This window comes from Rattus norvegicus, chromosome 19 (assembly GCF_036323735.1).
Source record: "Rattus norvegicus strain BN/NHsdMcwi chromosome 19, GRCr8, whole genome shotgun sequence".
NCBI classification, from domain to species: Eukaryota; Metazoa; Chordata; class Mammalia; order Rodentia; family Muridae; genus Rattus; species Rattus norvegicus.
The window spans coordinates 31,719,662-31,744,230 of NC_086037.1; the positions used below are offsets into that span (position 1 = coordinate 31,719,662).

The following is a 24,569-nucleotide window of genomic DNA, read 5'->3' on the forward strand; positions in this document are numbered from 1 at the left end:
GACAGCAATGTTTCTTCTTTTGAGATGCTCACACATACTCCAGCCAGGCAGGCCCCAAACTTGCTCCATAGCCCAGAATGACCTTGTTCTGGTCCTCCTGCTTCTACCTCCCAAGGCTGGGGTTATAGGGATGGTAGGCTGGTGGTCAGACACAGGGTCTCCTGCACATTAAGGACATGCTCTACCAATTCAGCTACGCTCCCAGACTGACTGAAGAAATGTATTCTTCCAAGAGAAGCGCTACACATAGCCCCTCTCTTTCTTTAAAGTAAATTAATGTTCAAAATATGGCCTAAAAATATAAAAGATACAAGGATAGCTATGATTAACCTGAGAAAGCTAAACTTAAGGATATATATTTCAGAGTAACTAACGGCCAGGATGGAATTGGTTAGCACGGGAAAGGAGTCAAAGCTGTGGAGGAAGAAGCGTCCTAACTGTCCAACTTCACCTCACCAGGATGCCTGCTGCTTTCTGCTATCTTGTGTTCTGCTCCCCATCCTAAGGATCTTCTGTAGCCCAGGCTGGACCTGCAATGTAAGCATCTTGGAGACACCAATAACTCACCCGTTCCTGCTTCTAACTGGCTAAAAGAACACCTAGAGTGCCACACAGCTAATGAATGAAATAGAACCCCGCCCCCTTCTGAATGGCAGCTCTCAATGGGTAGGAACTTTCACAGCTGCACCGTTTTTACTGTCTTTTGCTTCATGGCCACTCCAGGGAACAGAGACGGAACAAGCCTCCCCCAGGAGTCCTGCTGCTCCTCTCCTCTATTATTTTTCCATTTGCTGTTCTAAAAGATTTACATGCAATAGCATGACTTAATCCTGAGAATCCTAGGAATTTGAGAATACTTGTATCCCTATCGAACATATACTCCAATGGGTTTACTCTTCAGTGGCTACAGGTCCTATGGAATCAGCGGTAATAAGTCTGTCTGCCTACTCTTACAGGTTATAAAGATGTAAGGGAGACAGACTTAAATAGCTTATTCTCAAGTGATTGACAGGAACAGGACTCTTGGGAGGGTTCTATCTAGACAGAGGGCTCCAAATGGAAATGGAGTCATTCTGTACCACATCATCCTCTGTCCCTGTCTTCATCCTCCTCCCTTCTAACAGAGCTCACTTAGGACTAATGACACTTGCCAATGGCATTTACCTCTCAAAGAGACAACTCCCACCACCTAGGATAAGGATTTGTATGTCTGTGTGTTTAACATTTTCAGCCCAGACAAAAAGAGAATGGCTTGGGTAGAATGACCGTGTGGGCAGCTCTTTGCTCCCAGGCTTGCAGTGCAGGGCACAAGGACAAACACTGAAGCAGTTAAAAGAATGAGTGAACAGCAGGAGGAGGACGGGAGGACAGAGGGCTGTTGGCACTCGGAAGATGTGCAAGACACACCATCACACACACAGCATCAGGACGCACGACCCACCGGAACAGCCATGGTGCTGCCCCTCTCAGCAGTCTTGCTCAGCCTGGCACTTGCAGGACCCTGCACACACGCCCCTCCCTCCTACAGGGTTAATTTTGTTCTGTCCCATATCCCCACACTTGTTCCCTAGTTTCCTCCGAACGTTCAAATTATAAGGCAAACCACAGCCAACAAGCTGAGGGCCTGGGGTTGTTACTCAGGGGTTGTCTAGTGTGAAAAGCCTTAGACTTAATCTCCAGCAACCTGTAATTAGTTAATTCGCTCGCTAATTAAGATGTGGCTAGAAAGCCAGTCTCTGACCCTTGTCATCACTCCCCTGCTCTCTAGCACCCCAGAGTGGCTACATGGTCTGCATCATTTCCATTCTGACCTTGGATGATCAGCCATTGCCCTGCAAAAGTGGGCTGGGAACATGACGGAGCTTAAAATTCTCTGACATCCATCACGGTAAGCTTCTCAAGAAGATATCTATGTCTAGCTGTCCAACCAAAACTTAAGCAAAATGTTGATCTCAGTTGTTTGAACTCGTATAATATATACTTAAGCAAACAAATTCACCCCATTTCTTTTTTCTTGACCATGGCACACATAGTTACCCATGGGAGTCTTCAATTAGCAGCACATACCAAAGGCATTTACCTTCTTCATGAAATAAAACCCTTGGCTGTAAGGTGACTGCCAAACCTAAGACCGGAGTTTTATCTGTGGGACTTATGTGGCGGAAAAAAGGAAATGACTCCTCCTCTGACCTCCACACACACATGTTGAAACACACACACACACACACACACACACACACACACACACACACACACACACAAAATGGGAGTATACACACAAACACACAAAATAACAAAGAAATGTAATATATTAGAAAAGAAGTTCCAAAAGGCAGAATAAGTTTTCCCTATACTGTGAGTAAACTTTAAAAGTGCAGCTACTAATACCCAGAATATATAATACTAATACCCAAAAATATAAGTATATAAAGTGTAAAGTCAAATCAGATGAAAGTTAGCTTCTAATCAAGTACTCTTCAAAGCCCTACAATAAACTGTGCATTCAACGACCTCTGCCACATTCAGTTAAACGTGACTCATCGGATTTTTATTTCTGCTTACCTCTGCCACGCGGTGGGTGGAGCTAAACCGAGGCTGTGAGCCAGCCAAAACACAGTGCTGGTGGGTGGCATTGAGGTCATCTGCAGAAAAACACGCAGAAAAAAAAATATTAACGTTTATCAGCCAGTATACACTATCCTCTGTTAAACTGCAATACAAAGTGAACAGTAACTGTGTCATTTCATCTGAGGGACCACAGTCACCAAGGAGTTAACACTTATTACCTTGCATTATGTCAACTGGTCTCTGTGAACAGGAGTCACATAAATACTGCATGTGTGTGTATAAAGTGATTCTTGCATATGTGTACAGATACATGTATCCTAAATAAATCACCCACACCAGGAGGCTCTCAGTAACGTTCCAGACTAGCCTGGCCAGCATGGCACATGGTTGCCATGCTGACACACGGTTTTATGACGAGTATCCACTACTGCATGTTCTGTCAGAGGACTGAGCTGTGCTCTATCCCAGTTACAACTTTATCTTTAGCAGAAACCAGAACCCTTTTCAATAAACGTCTTTTATTTCAAGTTCACCTTTCTTCTATCTAATTGAAGGTTTAATTTTGCCCTGACAGTTAGCCAGTCAACCACATCGGGCTCTTGGACCAGAATTCAAGCCTATGGCTCATGACTCAGAGAGGAAAAGACGGTGGTAATCCATTGGCTGCAGACAAACCAGAAGCCAGGCTTCTGTGTATTTTAAATGAATGCCACAGCCAGACAGTGTCTATCACACTCACTTAAAGCATTATTACCTCATTTATTACACAGACAAGAACTGAACGTGACTCAAGCACACGTGATCACTACTTTAGGCAATACAGGCCTCTACCAGATACCAGGACAATGACTTCAACTACACGGCTACCCCCACAGGTCCCGTAGAGGTCAGAAAACACTAGAGCACCTCTAAACATAGAAAGGAAAGGGAAACAAAGTGACAATGAAAGGCTTCAGCTCCCCAACATCATGAAGAGACAGTAAGAGGGCTTAGCCACTGAAGGCTTTGGCTCCCGGAGAACAGGAAGTAACAGTAACAAGACTTACTCACCTCTAACAATTAAATGCTTTAAACAATCAAACCTAACAACGCAAAAATAAGAATCAAAGGATTCCGACACTGGAAAACAGATCCCAAGGAAGAGAACCAACAGAGGCAGGTTTGCAGTTCTACCTTAGTGTCTGGAAAGGAATTCAGATACGGAGTGGGGAAGTAAAGTGAATGGAAAGGACAGGCGAGAGGGTGGCAAGCCAAGAGGACAGAGAGACTCCTACATGTACTAGACTGTGAGGGTGGGGGTGGGATGTGGGTACAGGGGGTGGGGGGGGGTACAGTCACTGGCTAATACACAAATTTAGAAGCGTCAAAAAAGTTAGATAGTCAATATCTGAAATTAAAAGGGCCACTAAATGAGATGAAAGGAAATCTAGATACTACAGAAGAAAAGAAAGAAGGGAACAAAACCACAGGAAGAAAGAAATTCTCCAAAATAAAGGACACATTTTAAACGACCCCAAAAGCACAAGCGTGTATCAGTGACATATGGACGAGTGTCAGTAGCTCTGTGCACACCCAGCCTGAGTCACAGGAGAACACAGGCTTCAAGCAAACAACCTGAGAAACCCAATGTGGCCAAAGCATTTTCACACTCAGGGAAACAGAAGGCTCAGAGTCAGGTGACGCAGGAACTGGAGGCAAAGTCAAATGGAAACAATGTTTATTGTGATCAGAGTTCTGACCAGAAAGGAACACACTGAACAGAGGGAAAGACACGGGAGTGAGTGCAGACGGCTCTTCGCTCTTCACGGGTGGTCGGAGCACTCCGGAGACGCCTGGGGAATATGGATATATAAACCAAAGAAAACTGTTGGTCAAAAGCCCAGACCTCAGTGGGAACATGGGTCCAAATGGAAGTGAAACACAGAAAACACTGACTCCGGAAAGGAATATACAGACTGAGTTCCTACACTACATACTACCTGTGGTGGTTTGAACATGCTTGGCCCAGGGAACGGCACTATTGGGGGTGTGGCCTTGTTGAAGAGGTGTGTCACTGTGGAGGCAGGGCTTTGAGGGGAAAAAATGTATTTATGAATTATGTATGTATGTATATACGTATACACACACACACACACACACACACACACACACACACATATACACACACACACACACATTCAAGCTCTGCCCAGTGTGAGAGAGAGTAGTCCTCTCCTGGCTGCCTTCCGATCAAGACACAGAACACAAAGCTCCTTCTCCAGCACCATGTCTGTCTGGATGCCGCCGTGCTTCCCACTATGATGACAATGGACTCAGCCACTGAAACTGTAAGCCAGGCTCACTTAAATGCTGTCCTTTATAAAAGTGACCTTGGTCGTGGTGTCTCTTCACAGCAATGAAAACCAAACTAAGACACTGTCCAAACTAAGAATGGAGAAAAACACTGAGAATACTCTGTGAAATTCATAGTTTGAAAGCACAAAATCTCTAAAATGGTTGTGAGCCACCATGTGGTTGCTGGGAATTGAACTCAGGACCTCTGGAAGAGTAGTCCGTGCTCTTAACCACTGAGCCATCTCTCCAGCCCCAATACTCTAATATATATATATATATATATATATATATATATATATATATATATATACACAAAATATAGTTATATATATAATTACATATATAATACATTTTGTGTTTCTATATTGTGAATTTTAAGTTATTCTCAAAATTATATATTATAAAATATGTAATTTGCAGAAATGTATGATATATTATATAATGATATATAAAATACAATACACACACACATACACACACACGCCTGCACACATGGACACCACACTCTGTTTAACCACTCATTAGTTGACAGGTACTTGGCTCACTTCTATTTTTACTATTGTGAATGCCAAAGGCATGGCCATTGGTGCACAGACATCTCTCTGGGCACCTGATTTCAATACATTTGGTATATATTCAGATGTGGGATTCCTGGCTTGTACAGTGACTCTATTTTAACACTGAGGAAATGCCATAGACTTCCACAGGATCACACCAGCTCTCTAGTTTCTTCACAAGCTTACCAACACCTGCTAGCTTCTGCCTTTCATTCTTACCACAGTGATATCACTTGCGTATGAAGTGATACAGGGCTTTTGACTTACATTTCCCAATGATTAATCTTTTAAGAGCAGAAAAAAATTAGGCTGGCCAATCAAAATTGGTCACAGACCTAAATGTCTGAGTCCAAACCATAAAACTCTCAGAATAAAAGGCAAAGTATTTGTGACCATGCAAAAGTGGCAAGACGACTTCTCCAATGTTCTAAAGAAGATGGAGCTGCAGGAACAGAATAGAATGCAGCTTAGCAACTTCCTATGTGATCCCGGAACCCAATGTTGGCACCTCAGAGCCTCTATGCGTGAGAATATAAACAACTTCAGAGATCCGGATTCCATAGTGAATTCGGTCCCAACTAAGAAGGAGGGGAAGTTGTGAGAATAATTAAGAAATTCACAATTCAGAAACAAAATCACCAAAAACCAAGACGGGATTAGGAGACAGACCATCTCCATCATCTCGCCACCTTACTAAAAGCTGACTCGCTGCAGTTCCATTCACCTGGGATAGCCTCCTACACACCATGGAGGATATGAAAAGGCACTACTGTAAGAGTCAAAAAGCAGGGCATGAAAGAATGAGCAAACATCAGAACCAGTCAGCTATGACAAGAACATTAGGATTACCAGACCATTAATTTTTTACAAACTGTGATTAATATACTCAAGATCTAAAGGGAAGAGTAGACAACATACAAGAGCAGATGGAGAACTTGAGCAAAGGGTGGGAATTCTAATCATCAAAGAGAGAAGCTGGAGATCAAAACCCCACCAGAAACGCTGAGTGTGTCTGATGGGCTCATTAGCAAACAGCACATGACAGAGGGAAGATCTCAAAGCTCAAGATATGTTAATAGAAACTTCCTGAACTGAAAATCCCAAAGAGAAAGAACGGCTAGAAAAAGTAGACTACGGAAGAACTAAGACACGTCCATAAACGGTATAATATATGTATAATGGGGGCACGAAGTAAAATACTGAAAGGAACAGGAGAAAATTAGAAGCAGTGGTAACTAACAATCCATAAGTCTCTACCACTCACCAATCTGTGGAAGCTCAGAAAACACCGAACAAGGATCAGCACAATAACAATACACTGCACCACACTCGGTGTCCCAGTCATTGCTCTCACTTGCTCAGTCTTGAGGATGCTGGGATGGAGCCTAGAGCATGCTAAGCATGGACTCCACCACTGGGCTCTACTTCCCCCTGGCATATCCCACTCAATGTCTGGAACTCGAAGACAAAACATTTCATTCATCTGAAGGAAGCCAAAAAGGAAAACAGCTCACCTATACAGGAACAAAGACAAAATCCAAAATCTGACTTCTTAGAAAGTGGTCGAGAAAGGAATGTGGGGAGCTCAATAATTCACACTGGCAATGGAAAGACATCAGCCCAGCGCTCTGCCACATGACAACACCCTTCAAATGCAAAGGAGAAATCAAGACTTTCCAGACAAACGAAAACCAAAATTATTGTTTAGGCTCACATCTCAACGTTGTGACGGCTGTCAGAAGAAAAACGGCGTGGGTCTGGAGCTCAGTCTCCAGAAGATGTTTGAGAAGGAAGAGGCTAAAGTTAAAAGCTACGGGGTTTTACACTGGCTGTCAGAGACAACAGCTTGTTCCGCACGTCCGTGCTGACTGCAGTAAATGACAGACAGGGTATAAATGACAAGGACAGGAACCAGAGATACTTTGTCATTTTAGTGTTCCTGAACAATTGCTGAGTTGTACAGAGCTTTAAAGGACAGACAGATCTGGAGTCTCTGCAAATAAAGCTTATAAAGTCCAGGGCCAAACAGAGAAGGAAGCATCAGTGATGTGGAAGAAAGAAAACAGACTCAAATAGAATATTCAAACCTACAAACGGCAGAAGGGAGAACAGGAGCAAACATGGCAGTAAGTACTGAAGCTGGATCAGTAGGCGGCCATCTAACACACCTGGCGCTGTCGGGATGACCCAGACAATTGGAGATGTTGCTGCGGGGGAAGATTACTAAGGATCAGGGAGAAGGTCGCCTGTCCATGAGCTCCCTGTGGGGCTCAGGTGTGGCTCTGCTCCAGCTACTAAAGCACCAGGCTGGTTCCAATCTCAGCTTCTTCACAGTCAATGTCTCACTGGCCAGGGCAACCGCAAACTCAGTATTTCCAAATTCATAATCATCGAGTTCCTGAGAAGGAGAAAGGGTAAGAGATGGCCTTTGAGGTTTCGATCCCTGTGTTGTCCCCGGCCTACTACAGGACGCCTCTGCTCGTGTATATACTGCTGTCCCTAAGGTTTAAGGGTGGCCTCTTGGGTATGAAACGAAGACTGTTTCTGAATTTCATTGGAAAAGTTGAAGATATTACAGTTGAAAAAGTAAAGTCCAACTAAATGTTGTCAATTGAAACACAATCTAAGTAAAAAACACACTGAGCGAATGTGTGCCGCACCGCAATTAGTCAAGAGAAAACCAGCAGGGTACGGGGTAGGCGGGGCCCTGGACTGGCAGAGGAAGGAACCTTTCTGTCCACCTAGATGCATCGCTTGGCTCTGCATATGGTTTCATCAAATGTAGAGCTGACCACTGCTGTGGTTACAAGAGGCTGGAAGAGCAAGCGGAAATAGAATGTGGAGAAATAATTCTTAATAAGCATGCTGGATAATGCGATATCAAAAAAGAAAGCTAGTGTGGCTAGACACGGCAAAGAGCAGACTTTAGGACAAAAACAGGAGGACTTTATGATAACCCTTTGGATTATAAATCCTTTGGTTCCCCAAGAAAATCTAAAAATCCTTAATGCATGTCCACCTGACTGCAGAACTTCAAACTATGGAAGGAAAATCTGACAGAACTGTGAGAATTATGGACACATTCCTCTGTCAGACAAGGACAGACATGGCTCATCATCAGGGAAATCACTGACCTCAACAACATGATCAAGTGAGTGTAACTGACATCAAGACTGGCTCACTCACAACAGAATGTGCATTCCTACTACGCGCACATGAAACAGACTCTAAGGGAGACCACAGTCTGGACCATCTTATGCTCATTAATACATCTGAAACAACTAGAAGCATGTCATAGCTTTTCTCAGAGCACGATGAAATCAACAGCAGCAACAATAAAATCATTGAGAAAGACATCTAGGAAAATTCTCAAACACTGAGAAAAAAAAAAGTGTACTTCCACACAAGTCACAGAAAAAAATCTCATGAAAAATTACAAAAGATGGAGTTAAATAAAAATAAAAGTATACAGACTTTTCCTGTCGTTGTGACAAAGTATCTCAGAGGATCAACTAAGAGGAGGAAGGCCAGAGGTTGATTAAGAGGAGGAAGGGAAATGATGAGACCATGGCTGGCTGGCACCATCATTTTTAGGCATAGGTGAGGCATAAATGTGTTATCAAAGAAGTGTAGTGGAGGAAGCTGTTCACTTCATCGTGGCCATGAGACAGAAAGGGGCCAGGGCAAGATAACCCCTCCAATGATAGCCTCACCCTCTGTGCCCGCCTTGTGACCTACATTCTCCAAACAGGTCCATCTCCCTTCTGTACTCAGATGTGAACTCATGGATGGATTCAAACCATGGATGCTTTCGTCTCTGTAAGCTGATCACTAGATCACTAGATCACTAGATCGCTAGATCACTAGCAGCACTCTGCGGACCAAGCTTTCAACACCAGCCTTTGAGGGGAGCATTTCCTATCTACGCCAAAGCAAGTCACCTAAGCACGCTGAATGCCTAGTAAGCTTCTTGCAGAAATGGTGCTAGCAGCCAATTAAATATTGAAAAAGAAGAAAACTCTGACATCAACAGCCTGAGCGTTCACTTCCTAAAACATGAAAAAGGAGAGTAAGCTGACCTGACGTGAACACAGACAAGTAAGATTAAGAGAAATTAGTAAAGTAAACCGAAAACAGGGTTAGAGGTTCAATGCATTCTCAATTCTTACATGAAAACGTTCTTATGTAAAAAATACAACTGACAATGGATACATACAAATAAAAATTAAATTATGCTTAAAAAACGAAGCCAATAAAATCTGTGAAGGCGAAAGCTGATTTAGCCAAAACACTATCAGTAAGACTCTAGGTAAGCTGAGAAAACCTAGAAGATACAAATTACTAATGTCAGAAATTAATGAGCTGACATCCTACATATCTCAGACAGTGAAGAATAAAAAATGCATGCCACAACTATTCTGTTCTCTAACTTTGAGGACAAAGGTTTGGGCCACTTTCTTATGTGGTACTTAATTTAAAAACAGGATGGGCAACTACGAGCCTCAAGCATTGTTTGAGGCACAGAGAACAAAGTTCTAGTGGAGGTCGTACTCTCAGACTGTGAGGTAAAGTGAGCCCTTCCCCTCAAGCTGCTTCTCGTCTGGTATGTAGTCATAGCAACAAGCGAAGTGACTAATACGAGGAGTGACCCAGTGGGTAGAGTACTTGCCACGGGGAGACTGGAGTGTGAGGAACTGAATGTGGATCCCCAGCACCATCTAAAAGCCAGGCCAGGCAGCACACATGGGGTACATGGAGATGGAGACAGGCAGATACTTGGGGTTCACACTGGTCAGTCGGCCAAGTCAAACTGGTGAGCTCCAGCTAGAGTGAGAGATCCTGTCTCAAAAATGGAGAGTGACTGTGGAAGACACTCAGCACCAGTCTCCGGCCCTAATACACACCCACATATACATGCACATAAGCACGCAATTATATTCAAATCTCTCTCTCTCTCTCTCTCTCTCTCTCTCTCTCTCTCTGTGTGTGTGTGTGTGTGTGTGTGTGTGTGAGAGAGAGAGAGAGAGAGAGAGAGACAGACAGACAGACAGAGACAGAGAGAGAGAGAGAAGTCAGCTACTTCAGATTTCGGTTTTAGTTTAGACAATCTGGAAAGTACTTAGAATTTTCTTTTTTTTTTTTTTTTACTAGACTCTGGCAGCTATACAGGAACAAGAGATGATACTGTGGTTTGGATATGGTCTGAGTGCCCCCTTGGCTCTGAGTACTGAAATTTAATGCCCACTGTGAGGTATTAAGAAAGTACAAAATTAATCTCATACTTGGTTGGAGACCAGCGTCTTCGGGAAAGTGAACAGAATTAGGTAAAGTCATTAGGGTGGTGCTCCATGGTTGAATTCTGGTAATATTATAAGAGGGAGAAAAAGAAGGCACACACAAGGATGTACACACACACAGACACACAGACACAGACACAGACACACACACACACACACACACACACACACACACACACACACACCCTGTCTATTACCATGTAGTGCCTGGTACTATCACAGGACTCAACCAGCAAGAACATTACCAGATATGATCCCCTGATCTTGGATTTCCAGATCTTTGAGATAAAATAACAACCCTCAACTTTATAAGGTCAGTCTGCCTTGAGTATTTCCTATAGTAATGACATCTAACAGAAGGCTGAAAATAAGCAAGAGCCAACACTAGGAAATCCATAGTAGGCCATACGGAAGTTGATAGTGACCTGTACCACCGTGAAAGGGAATGAAAAGTGCCTGGATTACAGACTGCTCTAGGGAAGGACTACAGAACCTCTCAATGCACTGGAGAAGTTAGGTGGGAAGGTGAGTACTTCACAGAACATTAGTATATGCTACACACGACAGTAGACGAAACCAGGAAGTTGAACAGAACATCTGTGGACTTGTATGTGCAGACATAACACAGCAATACAGATGACCAAAGCTAGTCCAACTGGGCAGGTTTGCAGCCAAGCCTGACAGGCAGGGCTGAATGAACCTTCTCTCTTCAAGGACGCCACCTAGAGGACTACAGACACCAAAGCATCTGGTGAAGGTTCCCTGGAGCATTTCTCCTTACCATGTGCCTAAAGGAATCAGAGTTGAGCAGAGGAATGAAAAGCAGGAGTCAGAGGGTTCCAGAGGCTAGACTTCAGGAAAGAAATGTAATTCTCTAAGAAATCCACAGATGTTATATATCTACTCAAAGGCCCTCTTACTGCTGCATCTATAAACCCCAGAACTCACAGACACCATTAACATCAGGACCCACAGACACCATTAATATCAGGACCCACAGACACCATTAACATCAGGACCCACAGACACCTTTAACATCGGGACCCACAGACACCATTAACATCAGGACCACAGACACCATTAACATAAGGACCCACAGACACCATTAACATCGAGACCCACAGACATCACTAACATCAGGACCCACAGACACCATTAACATCAGGACATACAGACATCACTATCAGGACCCACAGACATCACTAACATCGGGACCCACGGACATCACTGACAGACATATTTGTTAAGGGCTTCTGTTTCTGATGGACATATTTGTTAAGGGCTTCTGTTTCACTGAGTGGCAATTGGCCAACTGGTGAATACCCTACTGAGAAATTATCTGGTGGATGAACCTTTCTATCTTTTGTGACTCTCCAATCAAACGATCCTTTTCAAATGCTTTCAAATGCCTCTAATTCTTTGTCACTTTTTTAGGTGGGGGACCTTGAATTTTCATTTTAGAACTAATTTTTCTAAAACTCTAAGTCTATAAAAGTGGCTTAATGTTTGTGAATTGAACATCCCACGTTCAAAGTCTCTTCTTAGTAAGCTAGAAAAAAATGACTAAACACGTGGATTTGTCGGGGTGATCTCAGAATGAATCTAAAATTACCTCTGACCACAGCTAGAGTAAGGGTTTAGAGATCATTCAACAAAACAGCACTAGAAAAAGCACCATGCTGTGGGGAAAGAGTGCCCTGGGTGTCCACAGAGCATGAAATCTCACCTCATATATACAGGCCACAAATACAGAAGTTTAGTGGGCAACCAATCTGGGTTTTAGCATGGATAGCCCCACACCCTGGGACTCCTTCCCTCCCTGCCCCCTCCCCCATAGAAGCCAAGACAGGTGGTCACCCTAAAAATGCCCAGACCCTGGCTTCCTTAGCTTTGTCATCCAGTGAGTCGCAGGAGTGACCGAACCCAAATTTCTTAAAGTAGCAATCAAGAGCTTGGCTGCCGCACTCCTCAGTCGGGGGGTCGAAGAGTGAATTTGATCTCCCGGCGAACCCAAGCACGGAAGCTCTTCCCTCGACAGCTCTCACCTGCCCATTCTCATCTCTCAACCTTAATAGTTATGACTGACTTTTCCCCTCCAATTGGGATGCCCTTGAGTGAGAACATTTTCAGAACTGAATAGCTAACAGGAGGAAGATGGCAAGATGTCAGACTGGACAAAGACACTGGCTGCCCCCTTCCCAGACAATATTCACTGGACGATAAAAACACCCTTACAGCACCATGTATTAGGAAGAGGGGCTCGATACTCCAGAAGCCAGGGTCTGCACTAGAAATGATGGGTGGAATTTGATTAAAGGGCAAAGGAGGTTGACGCATAGCTTCAGTCTTTGAAAGAGCAGTTGCCTGATAAATATGCAATCAGACCCCAAGAGCAGGGCTCACCCTCTGCCTGGGGATGCTACGGGCGCTCAGAGGCCAAGGCTGCTGAGGGATGCTGTGTGCACACAACCGCCTGTGGTCAGATGCTGGCATGTTGCTACTGCTAACTGTGCTCTGAGAAGGAAGCCAGGCAGGGCTGAATCGAGGCCTTAGAAGAAGCTGTGCTACAGTGAATTGCATCTGCTCAAACCACAAGCATCCCTGCACAGGAGGACACAGAAGTCATAGCATGCTCCCTCTAGGCTCTAGGAACACATTTGGCCAGAAAGTTGTCTCAGTCTCCCACAAACAAATCACAAGGAGTCAATAGTAGTCCTACCACAGAAACGAGCCACACTGACGGTCAGAACCTCTGAAAACATGCTCAAAGTGAGAGAAAGGCATGCCAGGAAATACTCAACTTTCTTTTTTTTTTTTTTTTTGGTTCTTTTTTTCGGAGCTGGGGACCGAACCCAGGGCCTTGCGCTTCCTAGGCAAGCGCTCTACCACTGAGCTAAATCCCCAACCCCAATACTCAACTTTCTTAGAAGACACTGGATTCTAGAAGATGCTGCGGTTGTTAGAAGGCCCAAGCTGCTACAAATGGCAGCCCATGAGATGGGTGAAGAACGCTGGCGTTTGTTTTTAACTAGAACTGTTCCACTGAAAACCAGAGCTAACAAGAATGTCACAGGGCTTGCTGGGGAAAACAAAATCAACCTACAGAAGTAGATGAGTAAGCTGAAGGGACGCCTCTGGAACTCAGAAGGAAATGAAAGGCAGACATGGAAGGGAAACAGCACAACATAGAACGCGATCACTGGAACCAGAGAAGAAAGCAGAGAAATGTAAGATGCCCAAGGAGATGGCACTCCTGTCTCTCAAGGTGTGAAAGACCTGAGTGTTTATAGTACAAAATGCTTGGCCACGTACTGAAATACATTCTGCCAAAAATTAAATATAAAACATTATGGGTAGGTGTATGAAGGAGTTTCCTGAATGGTCTAACTGAGGAAGAAGACGTACCAGGAATTAGACACCACCATCCCGTTGGCTGGGATCATGAAGTCACAAAAAGGGAACAGCCAGCTGAGTGGCAAGAGCACTCATGCGTGCTTCCTGACTGCAGACACGGTGTGATGCACAGCCTGGACACTTGTGCAGCCGTGTCTTCCCAGCCATGATGGACTCTACCCTCAAACTGTGAGCCACAATAAACCACTCCCACGCTGCTTTGCCACACTCTGTCACGGTAGTGAGAATAACCACTGACCCAAATGCCACAACGCTGTCTGTCACGTTCACTACGGGTTGCAGTATAAATTGGACAGTTATGAGAACTCCGTCTTAGCCGTTCTTGCATAAGAAGATGTCATTGGCTATTCAAGGTCTTCGGTGGTTTCATATAAATGTTAGTAACTTTTTGGTTTTAGTCCTGCAAGAAAAGTTACTGAAATTTTTGATAGGAATTTCAAAAAATTCTAGCTCACTTGGTGATAATATGGGCATATTGACAGAATTGGGTCTTCTAATCCATGGACATGGGCTACCCATCCACTTACGTGTGTCTTCAATTTCTTTCAACAGTGTTTTACAGTACTTGGTATACAGAACTTTTACTTTCTTGGTTAAACTTATCCTTTCATAATTTTTCAGTATGATTATAACTGTGATGATCTACTTTGTATATAACTGCAACTGATGTTTTTACAGCTATCGCTTGCATTCTTCACTGCGTTCATTCGTTCTAATGAGGTTTTTTTTCATCCTCTTTTTAGAGTTGCTCACATCCAGCATCATCTGCAGCCACCGCTTCACTACCACCGTTCGGTTCTGAAAGCCTTACATCAACTGACTGCAACATCAAGCACCACGTTGATTAGAAGTACTAAGGGTGGGCAGCTATGTCTCGACACGTATGTAGTCTTCTTTACACGTATGACACTGAATGTTGAGTCTGTTGAGTGGTTTTCTGCATCTGTTACAATCATCACATGATCTATCCTTTTATTCTATTAATAACGGTATGCAAAATGCATAGGCTAAGCTACCCTTCCCACTATGGATAAATACCAGTAGATCTCAGTAAGTGGCCCTTTAGTTACTGAGTGTGGTTTGCTGATATTTTAACCATTTTTTCATCTGTGTTCCTCAGAGATACTCGGGCTGCCTTTCTCTGCTGTTAGGATCGTGACTGAAGAACATCTTTCCTCTTCAGTTTCTTAGATCTGTAGAAGGATTGTCATAGGTTCTTTAAACGTTTGCTGTTAAGCTGGGCAAGCCCTCAGAATTTTAGCCTTTCTCTGCTGAGAGGCTGTGATTACTGGCCCATAATCATCACTGCACGTCTGTCGGTGCTGGTTCTCCTTTTCCTCACGAGTCTCCCTCAGTCATGGCATGTGTCTAGGAATGTGCCCCTTTACCTAGGTTACTAAGTTGGCTGAGAGAAGGCAGCTTTGACAGCAATCTCTTAAGATCTATTTCAGGTCTTGGTACAAGTTGTTACAATTTTGTTTTCATTTCTAATTTTATTTCTCTGCTCTTTTCTTTCTTTTTCTTAATCTAGCTAACTAAACACTTGTTAACTTTGCTGAAATGACTAAAATCTTAGCTTTGCACAAATTTCCTATTGTCTTTCTGGTCTCCATTCCACTTATTTCTCTTCCGTTCTTTGCTCCTTCCTTCTTTCTGCTGGTCTGAAATTTGTGTTTTTCTTTTCTCCTCGTTTCTTGAGCTATGAACTCAGGTTGTTTACTTGTGGTCTTTCCCCCGACTTATTACGAGCATCCATTATTATGAATCTCTGCAAGGTGCTTTTTTTGAACCTCAAAAGTTTTGGTATTTTTGTTTCCATTTCATTTCTCTAAATGTTTTTAGTTTCTTTTTAATTTCATTTTTAAGAACCCGATTTTTGAGGCATTCTGAAATTCCAGTATGTGTGCATTTTATAGGATGCCTCCTGTCGCTGACATTTCTGCATTTGCACCATTGTGGTAAAAAAAGAAAACGCTGGCTTCTTAAAAGTGTCAAAATATATTATCTAATCTGCGGAGTGCTTCATGTGCACTGCTGCTGGGCGGGCTAGTCCATATTCCTTGGTTAGCTCAACCGGGTTGACATGGCTGTTCCTTTATTGATTTTTCTGTCTCAATGATCTATTATTGAAAAGTAGAGAGCTGAGCTCTTATTTATATATTCATTCATATATATATACATATATACATATATATATACATATATACATATACATATATATATATAAATAAAATGTGTGTGTGCGTGTGCATGCGTGCGTGCATGTGTACTGCTAAATGTTCCTTCCCTCAGTTCTAATATCTGCTTCATGCATTTAGCACTCCAGGGTTCAGGAACGTATATTTACAACCACTCCATGGATAAAGGCTTAGCATCTTCTTGTTATTGTCCATGACCTGTGCATCTCGAGAGTTTGCGACATAGACTCTCGCTTGTCTGACTTAAGTTCCATCACTTTGCCTCCCATTGCTACTTTGCATGGTCCTTCTTTTGCTACCCATTCATTTTCAGAGGGGTATCTGGTTAAGACAACCGTGTAGTAGGCAGCACAGAGAGCAGTCTTCCCTTAGCTCTGGTCTGACTTCCTGCTGTCTCAGTTACTCGCAATTGACCCAACTCAACACCCACCATCTAGATCCTCAAGACTGAGCAGCCAGGATCATCTGAGGCACACATGACACCAAAGGCAATCAGTACCTGTCATAGCAACAAAGCAGCCATGTTTCACTTCATTCCATCCCATCGTGGAGCCACGGGGTTGGAAGAATACACTCTGAGGTCTTTGAGGAAATCCACGTACACAGAACTTTATTACGGTAAATTACAGTCGTTCTGTAAGTTCAGGCTATTAATCAGAACTTTTATTAAAGCATAATTATAGTTATTCTATTATAGCTATTACTATTAATTTCCTATACTGGCTTATAAATTAAACTATCATAAATTCACAGGTATAGGAAAAAATCAGGTTTCCGACCTCCCTGGGGTCCCTTGGGCTGTGTGACTAAGGGAGAGCTGCTGTAGGGATTTGGGTTTGGGAATCCATGCAGCCACTCCATAACTGGACAGGACTAGAGAACCGAATCCATTTATTTATTGCCATGTTGCCTTGCTTGGTTAGCTTTTTTCTCTTTCTTCCTCTTGTTCTGGCCTCTCCGATCCACTCATCTACAGGGATAGACTTCGAAGCTTTGCCCTTAGCCTTTGTGTATCTACTACATGTTTCTTAGCTGCTATGAGGCCTGTGTGATTTACAGTCAAAACAGTAATAATACCACCACAAGAACACTGTGCCTTAGTTTCTCCATTCATGTTTTGTGATTGTCAGTTTAGAGCCTGCATATCCTATGTCCACACTGGTTTTTAATACCGTGTCTCTGAACTTTTATGAGTTACTTATTTATGTAACACAGTTCTTTATTAGAAAATTTTGAATTTCAGTATGTGAATACCTATATCTTGCATTTGTCTAGGAAGGAATTCTCCTTACCTTTATTTCTGAATGACAGCCTTGTCACTATTTATTGGCAGATTTTCTCTGCAAAACTTTAAATATATTGTTCTTCAAGTTTTCTCTTTTCTTTTCTAAGACATCACCAATTTCTATGTGTACTGGCCTGCAGCTTGGGTCAATGGTTCAGCTGATCCCTGGCACCTCAGAGGCAAGCCTGGACCATGCCATAATATGGCTGTCTGACCTTGGTTTATGGGAACTAGCTGGAACCGGGATCAGCAGAAGTAGGTCAGAGGCCTGGCGCGCACACGCGCGCGCGCGCGCACACACACACACACACACACACACATCAGGTCCAAGAGTCTGTGGAAGTAGGCTTAGGCCTTGAGTCTAGTTGCCCAGATTTGGCCCCTATATGAGGAACACAAATGGTGCCAAGAAGCCAACACTGGACCTGACCAGAGTGAGTTCACTGAGACAGACCAGGATCCTGGGCCAATCTACAGTGAGTCCCCTGGGGTAGGCCTGCTGCCATGTCAGATACTCCCTCAGTCTCCACCCTCTGCAGAGTCTGCCCCGCCCTCTCAGTTCTGAGGCTCAGCAGGTGGAGAGGTGAGGAGAAACTGAGGAGCCTTCCCTAAGCTCTTCCTGTCTTTTCTGTACTCTACTTAGACGCTGGACTCTCTCCCCTAGATTACCTAGTTGCCATGAAGGCATTCTTTGTACGTAGGTAATTATTCAAATGATGTTCTAAGGACGAGTTCAGTGCTGAAAACTCCTGTTTCACCATGTTGCTTGAGTGTAAAAGATTAAGTTTATACTCATTTTAAAAGATATGTTATCAGGGGATATTCAGTAAGAGAAATACTGAGGATAGGACAGCACTGGGAACTAAATGAAATGCAAATACTGGCGTGATATTACTTCCTAAAAACATAAAAAAAACCAACACCATCAAATACAGGAAAAATGCAAGGAGAATGTAAAGAAATGTCATAAATATTATTGCTAGTTTACATTTTCTTGCAGTTTGTAAATTCCCTACAATGAGTGTGACTCATACATTATTAATTCTTTTCTCTGAAATTCAGATACATCATGTTTGAAAGATAGAAATGGAAATGTTCAATGGAGAGCTATTCATTAACTTAAAAAAAAAAAAAAAAAAAGGCCTGGTGAAGCCTATCCAGTGAGGGCTGAGCTGGGTAAATGCTCAAACCTAAATGGGCTTCCATAAGCACACACTGCAAGGCCCTGGCTTCTGTCCCTAGCCATACAAAACCACCTCTGTCCCCTTGTTTTAAATTAACTTGTGGAATGTTTGCTTTGTTGTTGCATTTTAAGGAGCAGAGTCTTGAGGTTAATAATACATTGCTGCTCTCTAAATCTGTGTAAAGATTTTTAATCCCACTTTGGCAAGAGCTACCCTCTCACTCTCCTCTCCGAGCTTCGAGCCCTCCCACAGCAATGAGGGCAGAGGGGCTTGGAGAGACTAAAGGGTAAGAAGAGACAGCGTGGATTCACAGAAACGGCAAATGAAGTCGGTTTTCTTTCCTCCTGTCTGGACAGAGCCATCACTCCTGTCTACTATTCAAGCAGCATGTGAGGTGAGAACTTCCCACATCCAGTTAATGACTGCGGGAGAGGCAGCCCCAGACACCTCGACTTCCGTGCCTTCACACGCTGCCTGACCTTTTGACTCAGGTCTTACATCCAATTTTTTTAACAGTAGTTGAAGAATATGTGAACTGGTAAAAACATTATTTATACGTAGTTGATTTAAATTCTTCTTACATTTTCCCCATCTGATAACATGTTTATTTTTTTTTAGAAAGTGGATGTATTATTGCAATGGTTTTTAACTCCCATTTAGTTACCAATGCTTTCATAGCATCAGTAACCATATAAATTAACCCTTTACATCCAAACAAGATGATAAAGTCCTGAAGAAAAATCAAAAATCTAAAAAGTTAGGCAGGGTAATCTCTCTATATTGAACAAGCCTCTAAGTGCTATGTAGTTCACACATAATCACACATATTCATATATACAACACACACACACACACACACACACACACACACACACACACACACACACACACACATTACCACTTCCCCCAAATGGATCTCTAGAAGAAAAGTTAACACTTCTGGACCAAAAGCTATATACATACATACATACTTACACACACACACACACACACACACACACACACGGTTTCTGGTACTGGAAACCTAGCCAACTACCCAGGCTAATGAGGTCATGGTTCTTGGAGGAGAACCTACAATTGTCACTTGACTAAATCAGCGTAATTCCTAAGTATATTCTACACATTTCCACCCACAGGTCAGCGTAGATCTCTTTGGAACAGACAGAGAACACTGCGGTAAAGCACAACCAATCAACAGCAGAGAACAGGGGCACTGGGAAGCCCAGTCCCACCTCACCCATCTACAGGGCAAATACTGTACCTAAAGCTCAGGGGACATCTCGGAAGGGACAGAAGGGACACTGTATGATCCAGAGGACCAAGACATATGCCGTGAGACCGAGTCTCCTAGAAATGTCATGGGGACACTACACCATAAAATCTCATCAACACGTCTGCCCAAACAAGCCCAGAACAAGAACAACAACAGACAAGACAATCAGAAGGCAAGAATCTCATGGGTCCCTCTCATGGGTCCCGACTCAATCACGCGCTCAGCAACGGATTAAGCTCTTTCCATTTCCAACCTACTCTGCTAAAGCTTATAGCAAGATAAAGCTGAAACAGCCCTCCCTCTCGGGAATCTAAGCCACTGTCATCTGCAGAACAGTCCAGGGAAGAGAAGCACAAGGCCCGTGATTACATAATTTGTAGAGAAACCATAAAGAACTTTGCTTTGCATCTAAATACGGAATTCACTGGGCATGTTTCCTTGAGGACAAAAACAAAGTGCTACATGTCTCTAAAGCTCACTTCTGTTTAAAATCTTTACTGAGAGCAAATTCAAACTACATTTAATTCTCCTACTTAAAGATTACAACTGAATGTGTTTTAGCACATCCATATATTGTGTGACAAACTACTTTTAGAGTATTTTTTCCTTTCAAAAGCTAGCTCAGTGGACAAGAACACTTTAAAGAAGTATGAAGATTTGAATTCAAATGTCACATGAGTACGGATTTCATGACACCTACACACATATGCACGCACACACACACACACTACACACACACACACACATATCACACACTCACACACATACATTTTTAAGAAGAGAATGCTGTATACCTCAGCATTTGATCCCCATCAATATTCCTCTGTGCCTAGGAGTCAGAGCAAAATAACCATTGCCTGATGATCTTGTCATGGGGAGCAAACGCAGCAAGCATATAAAGGTCTCCAGCACAGGGCCCGCTCCTCACTGGACACCATTGCGTGCACAGGAGATACTCCAATGAGCCCGGGGATACTCTCAAAAGTGTCAGAGAGAAGAGAATCCTTTCAAAAACCAAAGAGTATGCTTGGCTTTCTGTCCACAGGTATAGTTCTCTCCCAAGCTCTACTGGATACCATGAAACAGGAAAGCACACGTGTGAAAACAACAGCCTCTGGCCAGACGCTGAGAGCGAAAGTTCAGGAGACATCCTCACCCATGCACAAAACCCACCAGTGGCTGCACACTCTGCCACTACTGAGAAGATGAGCCCACCAGCCCACGCTCGTTTGAGAACACCCTGCCATGTTTCTCTCCCTCAGAAAACACACGTGACAGGTGCTCATTTGGCTGCTCGAGTGCTTTCCTCTGCAATGACAGCTCCTCGGGCTTACAGGCTGCAGCCTCCAGTTAGAATTTATTACTGTTTCCCTTATTCCCCTGCCTCGGCAGAAAGCAGCACATAGCACCTACATCTCGAGGCCTGTGAGAGGTAATAAAGTACAATTATTTTGAATTTATGATTAAGCCATAAATTACATGTACTTTTTAACTTCAGCTGGTCACTTAGAGGCTGGGGGAGGAAGGGAATGGGGTCAGAAGCACATGACAAAAGCCTTTTGCTTTGAACAAAATGTCTAAATCTAAGCGGGGCCGAGAAACACCTGAAGGATTTACAAAGATACCACAGTCTCCAAGTTAAGTCCCGGGGGAGCCCCCAGTCAAGCTGAGTTAAATCCTAGCGACCTCTGTTATTCCTGCCCACAGGGCGATAGCCTCCAACAAGAGTGCCCATGTTGCCTCGAAAAACAGGAGCAGGCGCCACACTTCAAGTTACACCACATCAAATGCTCACGGTGCTCTGGCCTTGCTGCTGCTAAGCCACAAGTATTTCATACACGGGGAAATAAATCTAAAAAAAATGACCAGACTGTATAAGTAAAGGCAGCCTTAAACAAAGTAATACTGCTCTATTCAGCAATGGCCAGATGCTAGCTCCTGTCCCCTTCCAGAGCCAACTGGTGAGATTTACCGCTCTCGTAAGTTACTGTGTGAGGCGACGGACATATGCGTGTGAAGCTGGGAGCTTCGCAGCCTACAGAACTCCAGGCCTGAGGCAGAGAAGGGCCTACATTCAGCTCCGTCCTTGCTCTGCCTTGCTTCACTGGTTCTTCAGTGCTGTGGCCCGGTCCCAGTGTCTGCAGTAAGTCCCAGTACCAAGCGTAGCCTGCAAAGCACAGGCCCATGCACCCATCCTAATTCCTAGCAAGGTGGGAAACAGGGCAGAGGGAAGCTCTTGTTCACACTGGAGCCCAGCCTGAGAGATGTGCGGACACTGTGGGGCTGTGGATGGTGCGGGGAGCCTGGGAGCTGCGCAGGGGGCGAGAAGCCCTGTAGCCTTGCCTCTCCTCTAAACAGTGGTGAGGGAGAGGAGACCTAACAAAGCCGGGCATCTCGATTTCTACTGCCTCATTCTGCTTTGGCCAAGGATTTTGCTTCTGGAATTTGACAACTAAGACTTTGAAATAGCTGGTCATCATACAAACACCAGACATTTTAAAGTTAGACTTAAGTCATAAAAGAGATGAGACCAGCCGTGACTAGTGACATCTAAGACATCGTGGTGATACATTAAGGGGGGCAGGGGACCAGCAGAGGCTTGCTCAATGTTTACTCACCTTTGTCCCCAAGCATCCTGCCTCCACACCCAGCTCCTGGTTAATGAACAGAGTTTAGTTGCTGTCCCTTGAACTGTATAATCTGCTCCACAAAAAGCAAACCCAGTTTGTCTCCAAGCACTGCCAAGTCTCTAACTCCCTGGCTACAAGCAGTCTATGGAAAACAGCTGTGGCAGAGTAAATCATCCCACCCTGAGAAACACCAGAGAGTGATGGTGGGTTGGCTTTTTTTTTTTTTTTTTTTTTTTCCTTTCCTCCTCTAAGTGTGTTTTGAAGTCCTGGTTGGAAAATTAGTGAAAATTGTAAATCTGTTTGCAAATCTGGTCTTGTCTAACTCTGAGATTAGGGCAAAGATTCCAATTTAAAAGTAAAACTGTGACAGCCCCATGAAGTGTGTCCTCAGGCATTGCCAAGAGGCTTTCACTCACGCCCACAGCAGTAGATTTATTACAGATACCCGACACACTCCCCATCAGACACCCCTGGAGTATTCACCTGAGACAGTGGGGTTCAGTCTGAACTTCCTCTGCAGACCAATATATTATTATAAATTGAGCTAAACTGTTTCCTTTCTGTAAGTGCTGTGAAGCTCAGCCTTCAGTTAGCAGCACAGGCACGGCTACAGGCTTCCTTATTTGGACTTTAAAAGCTAATGTGAAAGGGCAAAGCTACATAGCAGTTGATACATATCAACGTGTGTGTGTGTGTGTGTGTGTGTGTGTGTGTGTGTGTGTGTGTGTGTGTACATACATATATATGGTTTTTAAATAGTTTATTTTAGTTTACAACAGTAGTCAAATTTCATTTTAAATACTACGTATGGCATCTTCATAAAAAAAGAAAAAAAAAAAGCACTGAGACTCAATGAATGTTTGAACATGTACTTTCCAATTACATCGGAAGGACAATGTAATCAATTCAATGTCTTAACAATGTGGCTAATTAAATGCTTTCAACACTAATCAGTTGTTAAATTAAAAAAACCTTTAAATCTGAAAAACAAAAGCAAAACAAATCAGAATACTGTCATCTTGGCTTCCCTTGCAGAGCCATGATGCTTAATAGCAAGGAGTGAACTGAAGCCCAAAGCAGGGCCACTGGGGAGGGGGCCCGGGACTACCTGGGGTCAGAGAAAGGCCCAGATGTAGAAATGCTGAAACTTGAGCAGACTAAAATGTTAGGTTCTAACTCCTGACTCTTGCTGGCTATATAACCATAGGTGGGTAACTAGGCTTCTTCTTTTACAACAGCAAAATTTTACTTCTCAGGATTACAAGCAAACTAACAGAATGCTTCTCTTGTCATTAATTCCTAGTAAATGTGTTTGTGATTAATATTACCAGCATTTCAGATATGCATTATGAGAAGAGACCAGGCAGGAATATAGTAATCACACAGGAAACTTGTCTTTGCATTCTTTCCTTTTACACTCTACAGAACTTCTTTCCTCTAGAATGAGCATATGCTGCTTTTTCTTAATTATGCACGTGTGTCTGTGTATGGGTATAGAGATATGAGTCTGTGTATGGATATATAGATATGAGTGCAGGTACCAATAGAGACCAGAAGAGGGTATCAAATGCCCTGGAGGTACAGGCAGTCACAAACAGCCCAGCAGGGGTGCTAGGAATCTTGTTCTCTGCAAAAGGAGTACACATTCTCACCACTGAGTTATCTTTCCTGCCTCCACACTTTGCTTTTTAATCAGAAGAAATCACAGATTCTATTAAATGCACGAGACGCTGAGCTTTTACAATGCAAATTCTTGGTTTTGCACACAGGTAAACAGGAAGCTATTTGAAAAGGTGCCATTCTGGTTCTTCTGACCTCCACAGATGCAA

At 43.4% G+C, this 24,569-nt stretch overlaps 1 protein-coding gene across 7 annotated transcripts in view; it reads right to left on the reverse strand.

Moving 5' to 3' along the window:
• Positions 1 to 24,569, reverse strand: part of Fto (FTO, alpha-ketoglutarate dependent dioxygenase) — a 408,263-nt gene that overhangs the window by 262,913 nt on the left and 120,781 nt on the right. For all 7 annotated transcript variants that reach the window (XM_039097565.2, XM_039097564.2, XM_039097566.2 and 4 more), the window contains one exon: positions 2,563 to 2,642. In XM_039097565.2, the coding sequence (XP_038953493.1) occupies positions 2,563 to 2,642 (80 nt within the window). The remainder of the gene's footprint in view (positions 1 to 2,562; positions 2,643 to 24,569) is intronic.